The following is a 14,007-nucleotide window of genomic DNA, read 5'->3' on the forward strand; positions in this document are numbered from 1 at the left end:
CTTTTTCTCTGTTAAAAATGATTTATAATGTTGTATATCTCCTGTGATAAGAATAGAGAGATCATGAAACCAGATGTGTAACAGAACTTCAAAAAGAGTCGTCTCGACTGAAAGCAATCACACGTGGGGCTCAACGTGACAGCTTGCCACCTGAAAAATTGCAGTCCAAATGTGGATTTCTCACACAAATATGAAATGCTCACAGTTGCTGTAGGAGTAACAGAAACAAGCAAAACCAAAACCACCACACCCTCCAAACAATAATGCCAGTGAGAAGAAAAGTACCATTCCGAAATGACTACCACTGTGATCACACCTAAAATGCACTTCGGTGGCTTTGTCCAACGGGATAATTTAGTGGCTTGTTTTAGTCTTGAGTCACCCCTTTTTGTGCTTCTCTATTTATATGAGAGGGAAAGGACTGCCTTAGTATAACAAGACACTGCTGCAGTCTGGCTGACGCCCTTCTAGGAAGAGAGCATGTATCTGACGATGCCTTAAATGGTACTGCTTTCAATAGCATCCCCTGGAAAATGAGGCAGGATGTAGAGATGATTTTTGAAATGTTAATTGCTTGAAAAGTGTCCACCGATCAAAAATCGACACCACCACTGTCCAAATCTGTATTACGCTTTTTCCATGGAGCACAAGCCACCCTGTGTTACCCAGTCTTTCTGGCTCCAGAGCTACTTTGGTGTTTGGTGCTGTCACTGCTGCATTTTCAATCTTCTTTTGGTACAGACTTCTGTGCAGTTTTTCCCTTACTGGTGGTCTGTTGGACAACATTGCAAATATACTTGGGTTTGGTATTCTGTTTTTATTTTAATGGTGTTTATTCCCTGGTCTGCCTTTGGCTAAACTGGAAGTGATTCATTCTAGAGATGAGGCTGCGAAGGTGCTGATCTTTCTTGGTGTGAGGGGCAGACCAACCTTGTCTGTCTGCAGAGATGCAATCTAACAGCTGTTTCATGACATAGAAGTGAAGTCACCTGGGTCCCAGCAGTTACCTCATTCCCGAATAGGTTCTCTGGGATTGGTGAAACCTGTAATAAAGACCTGTATAGACAAGCAATTTAGATCTACCAACTCTTTCTTACATATTCATTAAAACAAAAAAAAAAATCAGCCTAATAAAGTTGTTGGTTTTATTTTTTAAACTGGTACTGAAATGTATCAGAAATATTTCATGGTATTATGCTAATATGTTACCATTTGAGGGGGAGAAAGGGAAATTGTCTCTAGAGAGGAAAGCACATATGACTACCCTTAAGCGCTCAGAAGCACGCAGCGCTTCTAACAGCACCTGTTTTTCCCAAGGCATGTGAGAAAGTTCTGAAGATTCAGAAAATAGTCAACATCTGCATTCAAGCATTTTTGTTTTGTTTTTTGCTTTTGCAATTACATCATCGGGAGGGCGCGGAGGAAGAGGAAAGAATTGCAGAAGTTAAGCTGTTCTACAGTGGGGTTTTATGTATTTTTTTCTCTGCTGTGACCTCTTAGCCTCTGCCTGTTTTAAGAAAAAAGGTCTTCTGGGGCTGTCTAAAGTGATTCTTTTTTGTTAAATACTGTCTTTCAGTTATTCAGCAATTCACTTTTCTCAATATGATATTTTGCAGCTGTAATTCTGGATTTTGGCTCTTAATTATTTTACTCATCTTTTTAAATAACTGATTTTTCTAATACTAAAAAAGAAAAGACAATTTCTAATTCTGCAGACAAAACAAGATCTTCCTTTTAAGTGGGGGGAGGGGAACCCACCAAACCCAAAACCCACAAAGCTGTCAGTATTTTTCTTGTAGTCAACCCCATGCCCCCCAAAAAAGAAAAAACAACCAGGTTTTCCTGTGAACAGTAGAACTAATAATATCTAGGGTTAGAAGGGTTTCTACTTATCCCTCCACCCTGGCAGCAGTCCCTCTGGCTTCTCTCTGTATGTTCCTATGCCCTGTGCACACACACAACCTGCTTTTTTCTCCCTCCTTCTTGCCATCCCTCAAATGCACCCATGGCTCCTTATATTCCTTCACCCAGCATTATCCCTTCCTCCTGTTTGTGTCCCCTGTGCACTCTTGCTGGGTCTGGCAGCTTGACAGAATGTTCCTAAGCAACTTATTTCAGCTGCTCCTCTTGTCAGGTGGCTCAAATACAGGGCGGGGGGTTTAGGGTTGCTTGCATCTTCATGGCCATCAATTTGTAAAGGAAAACTTGTAAAAAGTAAAAATATTTTTTTCTTTTTTTGTGATCCCTGCTTTCCTGAGTGGTTGTCCAAGAGATACAAGGTGCATTGGGTATGGAGTTGGAGGAGATGGCTACTGAACAGACTCACCTAGAATGATCAAATGGCCTCGCTTCCTGTGAAAAGATGACATTGTGTCATTAGGTCAGCTTTTTTTCAACTGCCACCTTTTCAAGTCCCCTTTTAAGAAGGCTACCTTTTAGAGTAATTTTCCTTAGGAGTTAAGAATGGGGGAGGACAAGATCATTATGGCTGAATGCATAATCTAACTTAAAACAGACTTTTTGGCTTATTTAGAAACTGCTAGTTTTAGTGATTTGTTCTTGATATTTGGACCATTCTTCTAACTGCTGCTTTATATTTAGAAAGTAAGTTTAATTTTTTTGTTGCTGTCTAAATTTCTTTTCATTAAAATGGATTTTATTTTTTCCTTTTACTGTTGCAAAGCATTACTAGTTTTTCTGGTGCTTTACCTACTGTCAACCTGTCTGGGAAAATATGTGTCTGGAAGCTGAAACTATTGAAGAAATGCAAAAAACAATTGAGTTATTGAATGACATACAGCTTCATAAAGATAAGATGTTCTAGATCTGAATAGTTTTGGTAAATTTTAGCAAAGGAAGCAGATGAATAAAGATTTTATCTGTCTCAAGTTTTTGTAGTGTTGCATAACATGAGGTGGGAAAGAGTCTATAGCAGATAAATGTCATTGTAAAAGCTTCGTGTAAAGCAAGATGAGTTTTAATTGCTTTGGGGGAAGTGAGAAACAGTTAGCGGGAACTAACATCTTTATATCAAAAAAGAATTTCAAACAGTTCCAAGAAAACCACTTTTGTGGTTTGGATGATGAGAGAGAATACAACGTAAATAGGAAAAGATTTTAATTAGTGTCACTGACAGTATTAAAGTATTGAGGCTCAGACCTCAGTGGTCTAAAATCTGGAATGAGTGAAAGGGAAACGTTCTTGGCATATTTCTAAATCTGTAAGAAATCCATAACTTTTTTGTCTTTTTATTCCTGTAGTCTGACTATCAAGTCTCTACACCTGACACTACACAAGAATTAAAATTTAAAGATTTATGTGTCAGAGAAGGATATTGATATGCATGGATGCGTTGCTGCCTGCTTGCAGGGGTTTGGATAGTGGAAGAGTACAGTAGGCAGGTGGGAGGAATAGGCAGGGGCAGAAACAAAGATGACCTTGATTTTTTTTCTTCGGTCACCTCTTTGGACAGGACCTACGTAGGCTCCTTCAGGAGTCGGTGAGCCTCTGTGTCAAAACCAGCAAGCAGCATGACAGTGCTGGCAGTAGCACTCAGTAAATATGTGGCAGAGTCGTGAATTCATGAGAAAACCTCTACAGCAAATTTTGCAGGGATGATGCATCATTCGTTACCTGCTAGCCCTGGGACTTATTAGCCCCAGCTACTCTGGTGATGGGCTCATTAGAATAAAGAGGAAGAGCCCAGAAGTTGATGACTAATGCCCTTGGTTTGCCAGTGAGAGAAAGGAACGAACAGTTTTTCATGTCAGAATGTAATAATTAAAAAATTAAATTGGTGCATAGAAGAGATGGTTTTGTTTTTTTGCAGCTCTCGCCCCGCTCTTATCAGAGCGAACAGTTGCTTTTTGTGGGACTAATTAAACAAAACTGAATTGCAGACAGCTCTCCTGTGAGTAGAGTACCGAGATAGGTTGGCCTGCTAAGGCAGCTCTTGAATTAATTTTCGCTTCCTTTACCCTGCAGCAGCAGTTCTAATTAATAAGTTAACACGTTACTGGCTGAAGGGAAGTGCACTTACAAGGTCCCCCAGGAAGTGTTTGTGCTAATGAGATGGGTTTTGAGGCCACTGTAAGAAAACATACTTTCAGCAACTGTCAGAAAGCTGGGAAGCTCTTGTGAGGAGGTGAATGTCGTAAGTTTGCACTTGAGCATTGATTTTTCTAGTTTCTGTTTTCAAGCATCAGCTCATGTCTGTCTGCCAGATGATTAGTTGCAGATTTGATGAAACACTAAAAATATCGTGTCCCTGCATTTAGAAGAGTTTCTTTTTCATTATTTGCATATAATGTGTACAATATATGACATTACGTGCAAGGTATAAAATTTTGTGTTCTGTGTATCTGTTTGTGTATATTTCTGTGGGATAAAAAATGCTTAATACCCTCAAGCAGTGACAAGGAATCAGTCTATGGTGAAAACCCTGTTTCAGTACCTCACCAACATATTACAGGCCAGTGCAGAAGAGGAATACTGCCCTAATTAAAATTTCTAGAGAAGCCTGCAAAAGCAGAATTAATTAGATTATTTGGACACAGAGCTAGGGTGAATTTCTTGGTTTTTCCCCAAGGTCCTTCTGAAATAAAATGCTGGAAAGGTGGAGCTTTAAAACATCTTAGTTGACTGTGTGTGATACATGTGCACTGTGTATATAGATAGAGATGCTAGGTCACAGGTCTCTGCATATTTCTGACTTTAAATAAAAATAATTAGTACAGGGTGATTAACCCAGGTGGACCAACAGAGCAATACTGCTTCAAAGACCTGAGATGGTAAATGCAGACTTAGTCCAGGATCACAGCCCTGCTAAAAGGCAAAGGAAGAGCAGCTTCAGTTAGGAAGCACCACAGGCCACTCTGCAGTCAGTGGATCTACTGGTGCACCTTCCTTCTAAAACCCCTCATGTCTTCCTGCTGGCTTCCCAGTCTCCTCCCCTCTTGGCAGAAGCCTTGCATCTGCACTGCTTGTGACGATGGTGTTTGCCTGAAAAATGACCCGCAGAATGACTTCATTTCTCAACTGTGGTTTTACTTCTGATTGACTTTTTCAGACTTGCATTGAAGGTGGGATTTGAAATGTCATTTCTAGACCTGTTATTTGTTACATATACTTTCTGGAAACATGTGGCAATCTTGGCTTAAAGAAGTGGCAAAAGAGGAAATATTTTGTTTTTAAAAGATAGTCTTGTATCCCACAAGTCATGTTTCCTCTTTACTTTCTCAGGTAATTAGAGACAGACTTGTATTGTGATAGGAATATTTGAACAAGCATTCATGGTAAAAATGCAGCTTAGTTTTCCACGTTTGCTTTTTGCAAATGTTTTGGAATGTAAGCTTCTGAGGGAACGAGAGCTACCTGTCCTCCTTGTGGCATCCTCAGTGTGGTGTTATACAGTTGTCTGTTGGTCTTTCATGCTTCTTCATCTGATGGTGTGCAGGATTTGTGCTCTAAGCGCTTTGGCCACCTGCTAATGTTTCCAATTGTCACAAGTTGAAAATGTGTAATTCTTGTGATTTCCTGAATGCTCAGGCATTAAGTAATCTGTAGATGGAGAGAAACATTTTGTGTAAAATATTGTAATTTGCTTCATGCGAGCCTATCTGTTACATGCTTTCTTTAACATGATGATCACCAAAAGCAAGGCTCAGAAGACGGGTCTTTACATTTTTAATCCTTCATGAAGGAAGATGTGATGGTAATTGTAGCATAACAACTTTCTGTTTTGTTTTGCTTATACCAAGGGGGAAAAAAAAAAAAAAAGCCTGATAAGAGTATAGCCCCCAGGTATTTTTAACTGAAAATGGTATAGCATAAGAAGGAAAATAATTAAAAATACAGCAAATGCAGATATGAGCATCCTGTAAAGACTTTTTCAACAACATGTAGACTAATCAGAAAGCTTTTGCCTCTAGATGGTATGAATTTCCAGCTTTTAATATTGTCATTGGATGCCAATATGGTAAATTTTGGCAGAGTATATGAAGTTGCCTACTAAGGCATGCTTCACACAGTGTCTTGCTGTATAAAAACAAGCAATAAGTTCCTGCTGCTTACGTTTGTTGATAACTACAATGTCAGTATTGCTTTGGTCACATCCAAACAGGGTTTTTCTCATGATAGGAATAAAAACACCAAGGAGAGATCCCAAGAAAGGTGCAAGTCTTGTCACATGGAAATATTCCCTTGGAAAGAAATGTTAGCTCTCATTTTTCCTTATTAGAAATTTAATGTCCAACACACATCCAGATGCTAGCAAGGATGTGTATCCCTCCTGAATGAAGCTAGTATAAGAAAATGCAGCAGAAAAGGGTAGTGTACGCTTTCGACAAACAAACAGTACAAACACTGCACCTGCTCATTTTAGTATCATCGCCATGTCATATTCAGTATGAGCTTCAAATGAAAACTTAAATGTCACTCCATTTTATGCTTCTGTCCTAGTTTTTCACTGCTTAAAACTCGAGTTTTCTTAGCCACTAATTATGGAGATTGCATAGTGTATCTCATTAATGAATTTCTTCATTTTGCAGGTAGAATCAGTCTGTTCCAAATGATTTATCAAGTAAGGTGGAAGTATACCTACACTAGAAATATTTGACCCTTCTTTATTTACCCGGATCAATGATCTATGATATTCTAAAAAGCAGGTATTCACATTCATTCTTCAAGTTACAGAAACAGAGATCTTTGGGTAAAAAACACAGTGAACGTATATATACTTATGTAAGTTCACTTACATTTTCTGTGTAATTGTGTCACTCACTGTACCTTACTGTTGGAGAATCAGATTTTCTTTGTGAAATTAAGGCATCTCAGATCAGTGTAAATGACCAAGCAAACATCGGGCACTTCTGTACTTTCTGAACAGCCCGTTTGGGATGGTGGCTAATCCTCCCTGTCTCAGGCTATGGATGTACGTCCTACTTCCTTGTCCCACTGGTGGAAAAGGTCACTGCCGTGAGCCTGCCCATAGCTGCTCAGCATGGTCTCTCGTCCAGGTCCTACCATATCCTCAGGCTGCCCATGTGCACTGTGTCACACTGGCTGGTTGATTTAATCCTTCATTTTCATCATTTGTCTTTACTTGCCCTTCTTATTTTGGGTGAGTGGTGTTTAGAGGCATGAGAAGAGAGCTTTAATACGGTTCTATCTCTTATATTCACTCTCTAGCATTGAGAATATAGTATTAAAATGAATTACTTTCATCTTTTTCCCAGTCCTATTGAAATGGGATTGCAAAGACTGATACAACAGTAGATTTTTTTTATTTTTTTTTTCTTTCCCGCTGTCTGATAGCATAGGAGATGGTAATAGGTACAAGATCCTCCAGAGGGACATGGAAAAATGGATTGAAACATAAATGTGAAAATTCTTACACCTTGCCCTGGAGATTGAATGCAGGCAGCCTCAGAGGTCACCTGAAAGGAGTTTAGATACTGTGAAGCTGCAATGTTAATGGTTCAGAGATGTACAGGCCAGGATGTCTCAAGTACCCCACGTTTTCTGCAGGTGTTTTCATCAATTTTTTAAATTAGGGAACTGTTAATGCAGCGAGAATAGAAGGTGCTTGTGTGTTTTTTATGGAGAAATGCCATTATGCTTGAATGTAAAGCATTATCTATTAAATTTCTGGAAAAAAAAAATCAAAATTCTCATGATATTTTAAATTTGTGTTATCCTGATTTTGGGTGGCTTTATTTTGGTGTGAGGAATTCCTAAATTTCATAGCTGTAATCTAGCTTTGGATTTGAATGCTAGTGTTAGTTGAAAAAGAAATAAATAAAGGTAGACTTAGGAAATCCTGGTTGTGATAAAGGATATGAATTCAAAGTTGATCTTTTTTTGGTTATTTTATTGTTGTTTTTTATGTCAAGCGAGTTTAGTCTTTGTCTGAAATGCATATTATCCTGAAGCAGGAGCTTTTTTTGTCATTGTTAGTATACAACTGGATAGATTGTCAATGAATTTTCATGTATGTATTCCATTTCAGAGTTCAGTAGCCCCTTTTGTAATGCCTGCTTTAACTTATTTGTTATTTGTTTCCTTTTTCTTTATCTTCACAAAGTATTTCACAGGCCTCTTTAACAGAATAAGAATAGAACACAGGTAAATGTATTTAAATTGTATCTATGTTTTCTTCAGGCAGTAGAAAACTCTTTACTATTAGAAGTTTTTACTGTAATTGTATCTCTGATTACCATGACGATACTATAAAGTTGTATTTAGGAAATCACGATACACAGCACAGATGGAACTTAATTTCTGTGGAAACTGCTTGTTTTCTCCCTCTTTTTCTTTTCTCACCTTCCTTCTCCACTCTCCCCTTCTGCATTTCCTTCCCAACCAATTAAACAAAGCAGAGATGGTGATGTTTTAAATGTCAATTGCCATCAAGATTTTTAAGCCAAATTTGTGTGATTATTTGCCTGGCACGGGGAAGATTAATAGTTAGTGTGTGGTTAGAGCCGTCTAATATGTAGACAATTTGCGTGTTGCTGAAGCCCTAGAGAAGTCTGCTGAACGAATAACATTACTCCTTATTCTCATCTCTCGCTTTCTCATCATCTCTAGTGTCTCTTTTTAACGAAACTAATGATAATGAGTACAGCAGTTTGACGGAACTGAAGAGCTTAGTGAAGGATAATAGGATGTAGTGCTTTTTGCTGTCGTATCGCGTGTTCCAATCAAGCCTGGGCTGATAATATAGAGGCTGAAGGTAGTTGCTGCCAAAGAGCTGTTGGGTCCTGTCAGTCCAATTAAACCTGCAGCACTGTACCTGGTACCCAAGTTGGTGGCTTTATTAGAGAGGCCAGAAATGTGGAGACTTGACTGCTCCCTGACCCCGCATCAGTACTTGTAAAACACCCTGTAGGTGGGAAGCACCTACTCCTGTCAACCGTGCACAGCAGTTGAGTGCTACGGGTGACTTTCTGGTCCCCTTTATTCACCCGAGTGTATTTACTAGAGGCAGAAGTCAGGACCCTTCTTCTCACCTGCCAAAACCAGAGCTCTGCAGTTCCTAACTCAGATCATGCTAAAGTGTAACTGCTTCGTGGCAGCCATCGGAAGGACATTTCTTGTTCCCTCACCCCTTCCTTTTCCTTTTTTTTAGCACCTTGGCTCTCCATCCCACCCTCCCCCCCATTAGGCTATGGAGACTCGTTTAGTGCAGCTTGGCCACTGCTTCTGTGCTGACACACACCATGAGGCTGACGCTGCAGCCTTTGGAGTATGTCCAGATGGGGGAAAAAGGCTCTGCTGGTTTTGCTGATTGGAAGTGAGCTATTGCCTCGTAATGGTTGTTGAAAACAGGGGGTATGGAGTACATGTTACTGGTAATACTCACCTTAATGAGATGCAAGAAATACATGCTGTTGTATTTGGGCCCAAAGCCATCTTTATGTGACGGTACCTCATATCCGCTGAGAAAAATTATACAAGTTTAAGAGTAATTGCTTCAAGGCCATGGCTGATGGTGCAGTCAAATGAAGTGCTCCTGAACATCTCCAGATAAGGGCTGGTTTAAATAAGGGTCACAGTTCACCTTATGCATTGTCATATGAACAGATGGTTGTCCAAAAGTTGGGCACATTTAACAGTGCCTGTTGTACTCGAAGATTTATTCCAACCAGAAATGGTGGGTAATAATGGCATTTAAAAATCCTCTTTTTTCTTCTTTTTTGTTTTTTTTCGTTGTTCTTTTAAGTGAATTGCAAGATAGTCAGAATGCTTCAGAAAAATGTATCTCCCCTTGTGCATGGGAATGCTGTCTTTGGTGCAGGTTTGGTTATAGTGAGAGCTTTGAACTTTTATTGTGTCTGTCCCATATGACGAATGTCATAAATTTGTCATAAAGACTTAGATAGTCACCAAGCCTGCTATAAACTAAAATTATTCAAATCTGAAGGCATTTAGGGTTTGGGGGTGGGGTTGGTAAAAATGTTTACAGAATTAGAATGCCTTTATTCTTGGTACAGGAGCGTGTTGTGTCATTCTGGCTTCACTGTTTGGCTGGTAGGTTTCAGCTGTAAATTATATTACAATAGTCTCTTGTAAGATGCTTAGTTGGTGTATTTAATTAGAAGCAAATATATACCTGACTCCAGACAGAGATAAGAAAGAAAAGATAATATGTCCTACTTTCGAGTGCAAAATATCAAGAAATAGAAAATTTTGTTTGGTGTAGAATTGGAACACTAGACTGACAAGTAAGGGAATGTATGTGTTTTTCTTGGGAGCAGAAAAAAATAGAAGCTTTAAAGATAATGCATCTTTTTCCAGAAGCTAAGGTGAAAAAGCAGTAATGACTGCAGTCTCTTTATATTCAGAATCATTGGCAGAAGACACCTTCAAGTTTCTTGCTTTAATATACTCTTCTGTTGTATTTTAACAGAAAATACTTGGAAAAATAAGAGTAATTTTGTCCTCTACTAAACTACTTCAGTTACCAACTTCTTTGCAAAAGTGATGCATACAGTGTGTGGGGGGTTTCTCAGTCAAAATACAGATAATGACTCTCTTCCCTGCAAGAAGAAAACTGGGAGACTGATGTTCATAGTGTACCCTGTATTGAAGGAGTAGTGGAGCTGTGTGTCAATCCCTTACGCTTTCAGTCCGGGAGAGGGATGGTGATCTCCACTGTTCAGTGGGAGCTTGCATACGTGGAACGCCTGTGCACCCACACAGTTAAGAAGAAAGGAAGTGGGAACAAGCACTTGTGTAAATGGTACTTGCATGGCCCTGCTTTGAGCAGGGTGTTGGTCAAGATGACCTCCAGGGTCCTCTCCATCCTAAGTTTTTCTCTGATTCTGAGTAAAATAACTGTAAGAAATGAGGTACTTTAATTCCAGTTCTGAGGAACCTGGGTACAGATAATTAGTTTCTACATCACAAGAACCTGGAAAAACTGTCTTCAGTAATGTTTGTGCTGCATTTTTGTGATGGCTAATGAGCATGTGTTTGTGTATATATACATAAAATATATGGGTATACTCTTTAATTTTGTTTATGAACCTGGAGACAGGCAGTGACCCAGTTTGCTCAGAAATGATACCATTACCATGGCAGAAGATCAGCAGAACTCTGTTTAATGGTATTGCTTATAATAAAAACAATAGCTTAATAATTATCATAATAATGAATTATGAAAAGTAACTTTACGGGTTTCTTTATAGTGAAGCTATTTGCTATTAGAGTATTTTTTCTGATGGTTCAAAAGAGCGAAACTGGAAGAGATGGATGGACTGCTAATTGACCAAATGCTGTCTCAGTTTGAAATCTGCTGAGGCTGAAAATGATGGACATCATATATCAGCAGGCAGCAGTCAGACTTGCATAAAATGAGCTGGCATTCTCCTCACTTGCGCATGGTGACATAGAGCCTCACAGGTATTGAGTGATGAAAGGGTGCTAGAAATAGCCACAAACCGAAGTAAGCATTTCAGTTGGTATCTCTTAGCCATCTCAGCATCAGTAGGCAGCCTGGAAATTGGATGTTCCCCCATATCATTCCCTGAAGTGGGTGCACTATGCTTGTTCTCCATAAATAAATAGAAAGTTCTGATCAACAGTACTTGCACTGTAAAATTCTTTTCACAAAAGCTATGTTCAAGCAAAACCATAGCATGAATTGTGTTTGAGCATACGTTTTCTTCCCTGTATTCTATTAGGCAAGCGGTGGTTAAAGGCTCCCTTCCACATCCTTTTGCTTTGACGCTGTTTGGGGACACGTTGTACTGGACTGACTGGAACACGCATTCAATCTTGGCCTGCAACAAGTACTCCGGGGAGGACCTGCGTGAAATACATTCCAACATCTTCTCTCCCATGGATATCCATGCTTTCAGCCAAAAGAGGCAGCCAAATGGTAAGCTGTCTTGCTTTCTTTTTTTAACTGCAAGTTGGAACTGATTTGCAAAAATCTTAATTAGTCTTTCTGTATGGCGGTGGGTGGCTTCACTCGCGTCATGATGCAATTTTTCCAATGCAGAGATTGGGAAAAGACCCAAAGATAAATCAAATATTCTCTACATTGTTTTTTTTTTAAGTGCAAAAAAAAAATCTCTTGCTTTTTTTCCTGCCTGCCAGATTTACCCTATTGTTGTATTTTTTTTTCTGTTTCATGTGCCATAATTTTAGGCAACACAGTATTTTTATTTTTTCCAAGTAGTAGTTCCTGAATGGAAAGTAGTGTTAATTTGGCAGATGATATTAAGCAAGACTAGCTCTGTGTAATAACCAGTGTCTTAACCATTGTGTTAATTTACTGTTTGCATTTTGGTTTTGTATATACAACCTACTACACATTCAGCACTGACATGCTGAATAGTTTGTCAAAATGAGAAGAGCAGAGCTGAAACAAGGCTCTTGTTTAGAGCTAAGTGCTACTTCCCCAAGAAAGGAAACGTTCAACATCCGTGCATTTTGGTACCATAAATACCCCACAACTCAACACTTGGAATTAATTTTTCCTTGTTCTGTGTTTATCATTTCCTTCTTTAATCTGTGTTGCTGCCACCGATTCTACCACTCAAATGCTGTATGTGTCTTAACGCATGAGATGAGGTCATTCGTTATCAGACGCATTAATCTGTGTGATTTATGTTTAACAGCTACAAACCCATGTGGAATTAATAATGGTGGCTGCTCCCACTTGTGTTTGATGTCTCCTACCAAGCCCTCTTATCAGTGTGCATGTCCCACTGGTGTGAAACTTCTTGAGAATGGAAAGACCTGCAAAGATGGTAGGCTTTGTTTTTAAAAATCCTTTTAGATTAAGCACAGAGTAGTTTTTGGAGGGAAAGGGGTTCTTCCAGCTTCACTATAATGCATATTAGGGGTGGCAAACAGTGAAATCGTGCATGCTTTTGCAGCACAGAGAAAAGTGATTGGAAAACGCCTTCTACTTTTCAAAAAACGTGTGAGTCTCATGTCTGAAGAGCAGGTTACTTCCAGTTACAAAATTTAGATTGCAGTTCTGTCTCTGTCACTACGTTTTGGGGGGGTCTGTTGTTCCCTTTTCTTAGAAAAAATGATACCTACCTCCTCTGTTGTCCCTAAAATGTTTCTAACATTGTTCATGAATTAGTACTTGGCTAATAGGATTGTACAATAAACACAATTGTTTTTCTTTTTTTTAAGATCTGATGTCCGTTTATTATACACGCATACACCTGGAATCTCTTTCAGTTCACATGCATAAAGTTAGGTACCTACATCTGTATAGAAGAACTGAAAACATGGCATGTTTTTAGAGGTGTTGAAAGTGTTTCAGCCTTAAAACTCAAGACACGATCGAGACAGGGCTGCAAGCGCTCACCCAAACTACTTTTAGTGTCTTGTTGTGGGCTAACGTGTATGATTTTTAATTGTTACATTTTGTAAGTGTAGGTCTTGTGACATTGTGCTGTGGTTGCTGTAGTACTTTAGCAGTATCAAAATAAACACTGGGAGATAATTAGTTTGCTCATAACCAACCATCTTTTATGCAGATCATCTCCTATGACAAAGGTTAATGGAGGAAGAAACAGAAAGATACAGTAGCACTTACTGTAAATAGGTGAAATAAAATGTATACGGAAAGAATTTTTGTTAAATTGTCATTTTATATTTTAAAAATTCTTCCAGGCTTGTCAGCTACTGTTCAGCATTTTCTTTAATTTCATGCTATTTCATGCTCTGTGCTGATTATTTTTGTGTGGCTATTTGTGACTGTGTGAACCTTGTTAAAATAAATTGCTGCTTTTATGTGAAAAACTCAAAAGCAGCTCCCAGTTTAGCCTTGCAGGATTGTTTGTAAGAATTTAACAATACATGCACAAGATGTTTTTCTTCCATTTCTGTCAGTACAACGAACAAGCTTTAATAATACTGCTATGGGTTGGTCATATTTGGTCAGAATGTGACACAAATTCATGTGCTTTTTGAAAAATACTTGGTAAGCACAGATAAACTCCTTTGTGGCAGCAGATAGGTAAAACGGTTGTTACC

The 14,007-nt window shown here is 38.9% G+C and overlaps 1 protein-coding gene across 2 annotated transcripts in view; it reads left to right on the forward strand.

Annotated features, from left to right (window-relative positions):
* Positions 1 to 14,007, forward strand: part of LRP6 (LDL receptor related protein 6) — a 125,273-nt gene that overhangs the window by 55,102 nt on the left and 56,164 nt on the right. For both annotated transcript variants that reach the window (XM_074590034.1, XM_074590026.1), the window contains exons 4-5: positions 11,688 to 11,884; positions 12,630 to 12,761. In XM_074590034.1, coding sequence (XP_074446135.1) covers positions 11,688 to 11,884; positions 12,630 to 12,761 — 329 coding nt within the window. The remainder of the gene's footprint in view (positions 1 to 11,687; positions 11,885 to 12,629; positions 12,762 to 14,007) is intronic.

This window comes from Larus michahellis, chromosome 1, assembly GCF_964199755.1.
Source record: "Larus michahellis chromosome 1, bLarMic1.1, whole genome shotgun sequence".
In the NCBI taxonomy this organism is placed as follows: Eukaryota; Metazoa; Chordata; class Aves; order Charadriiformes; family Laridae; genus Larus; species Larus michahellis.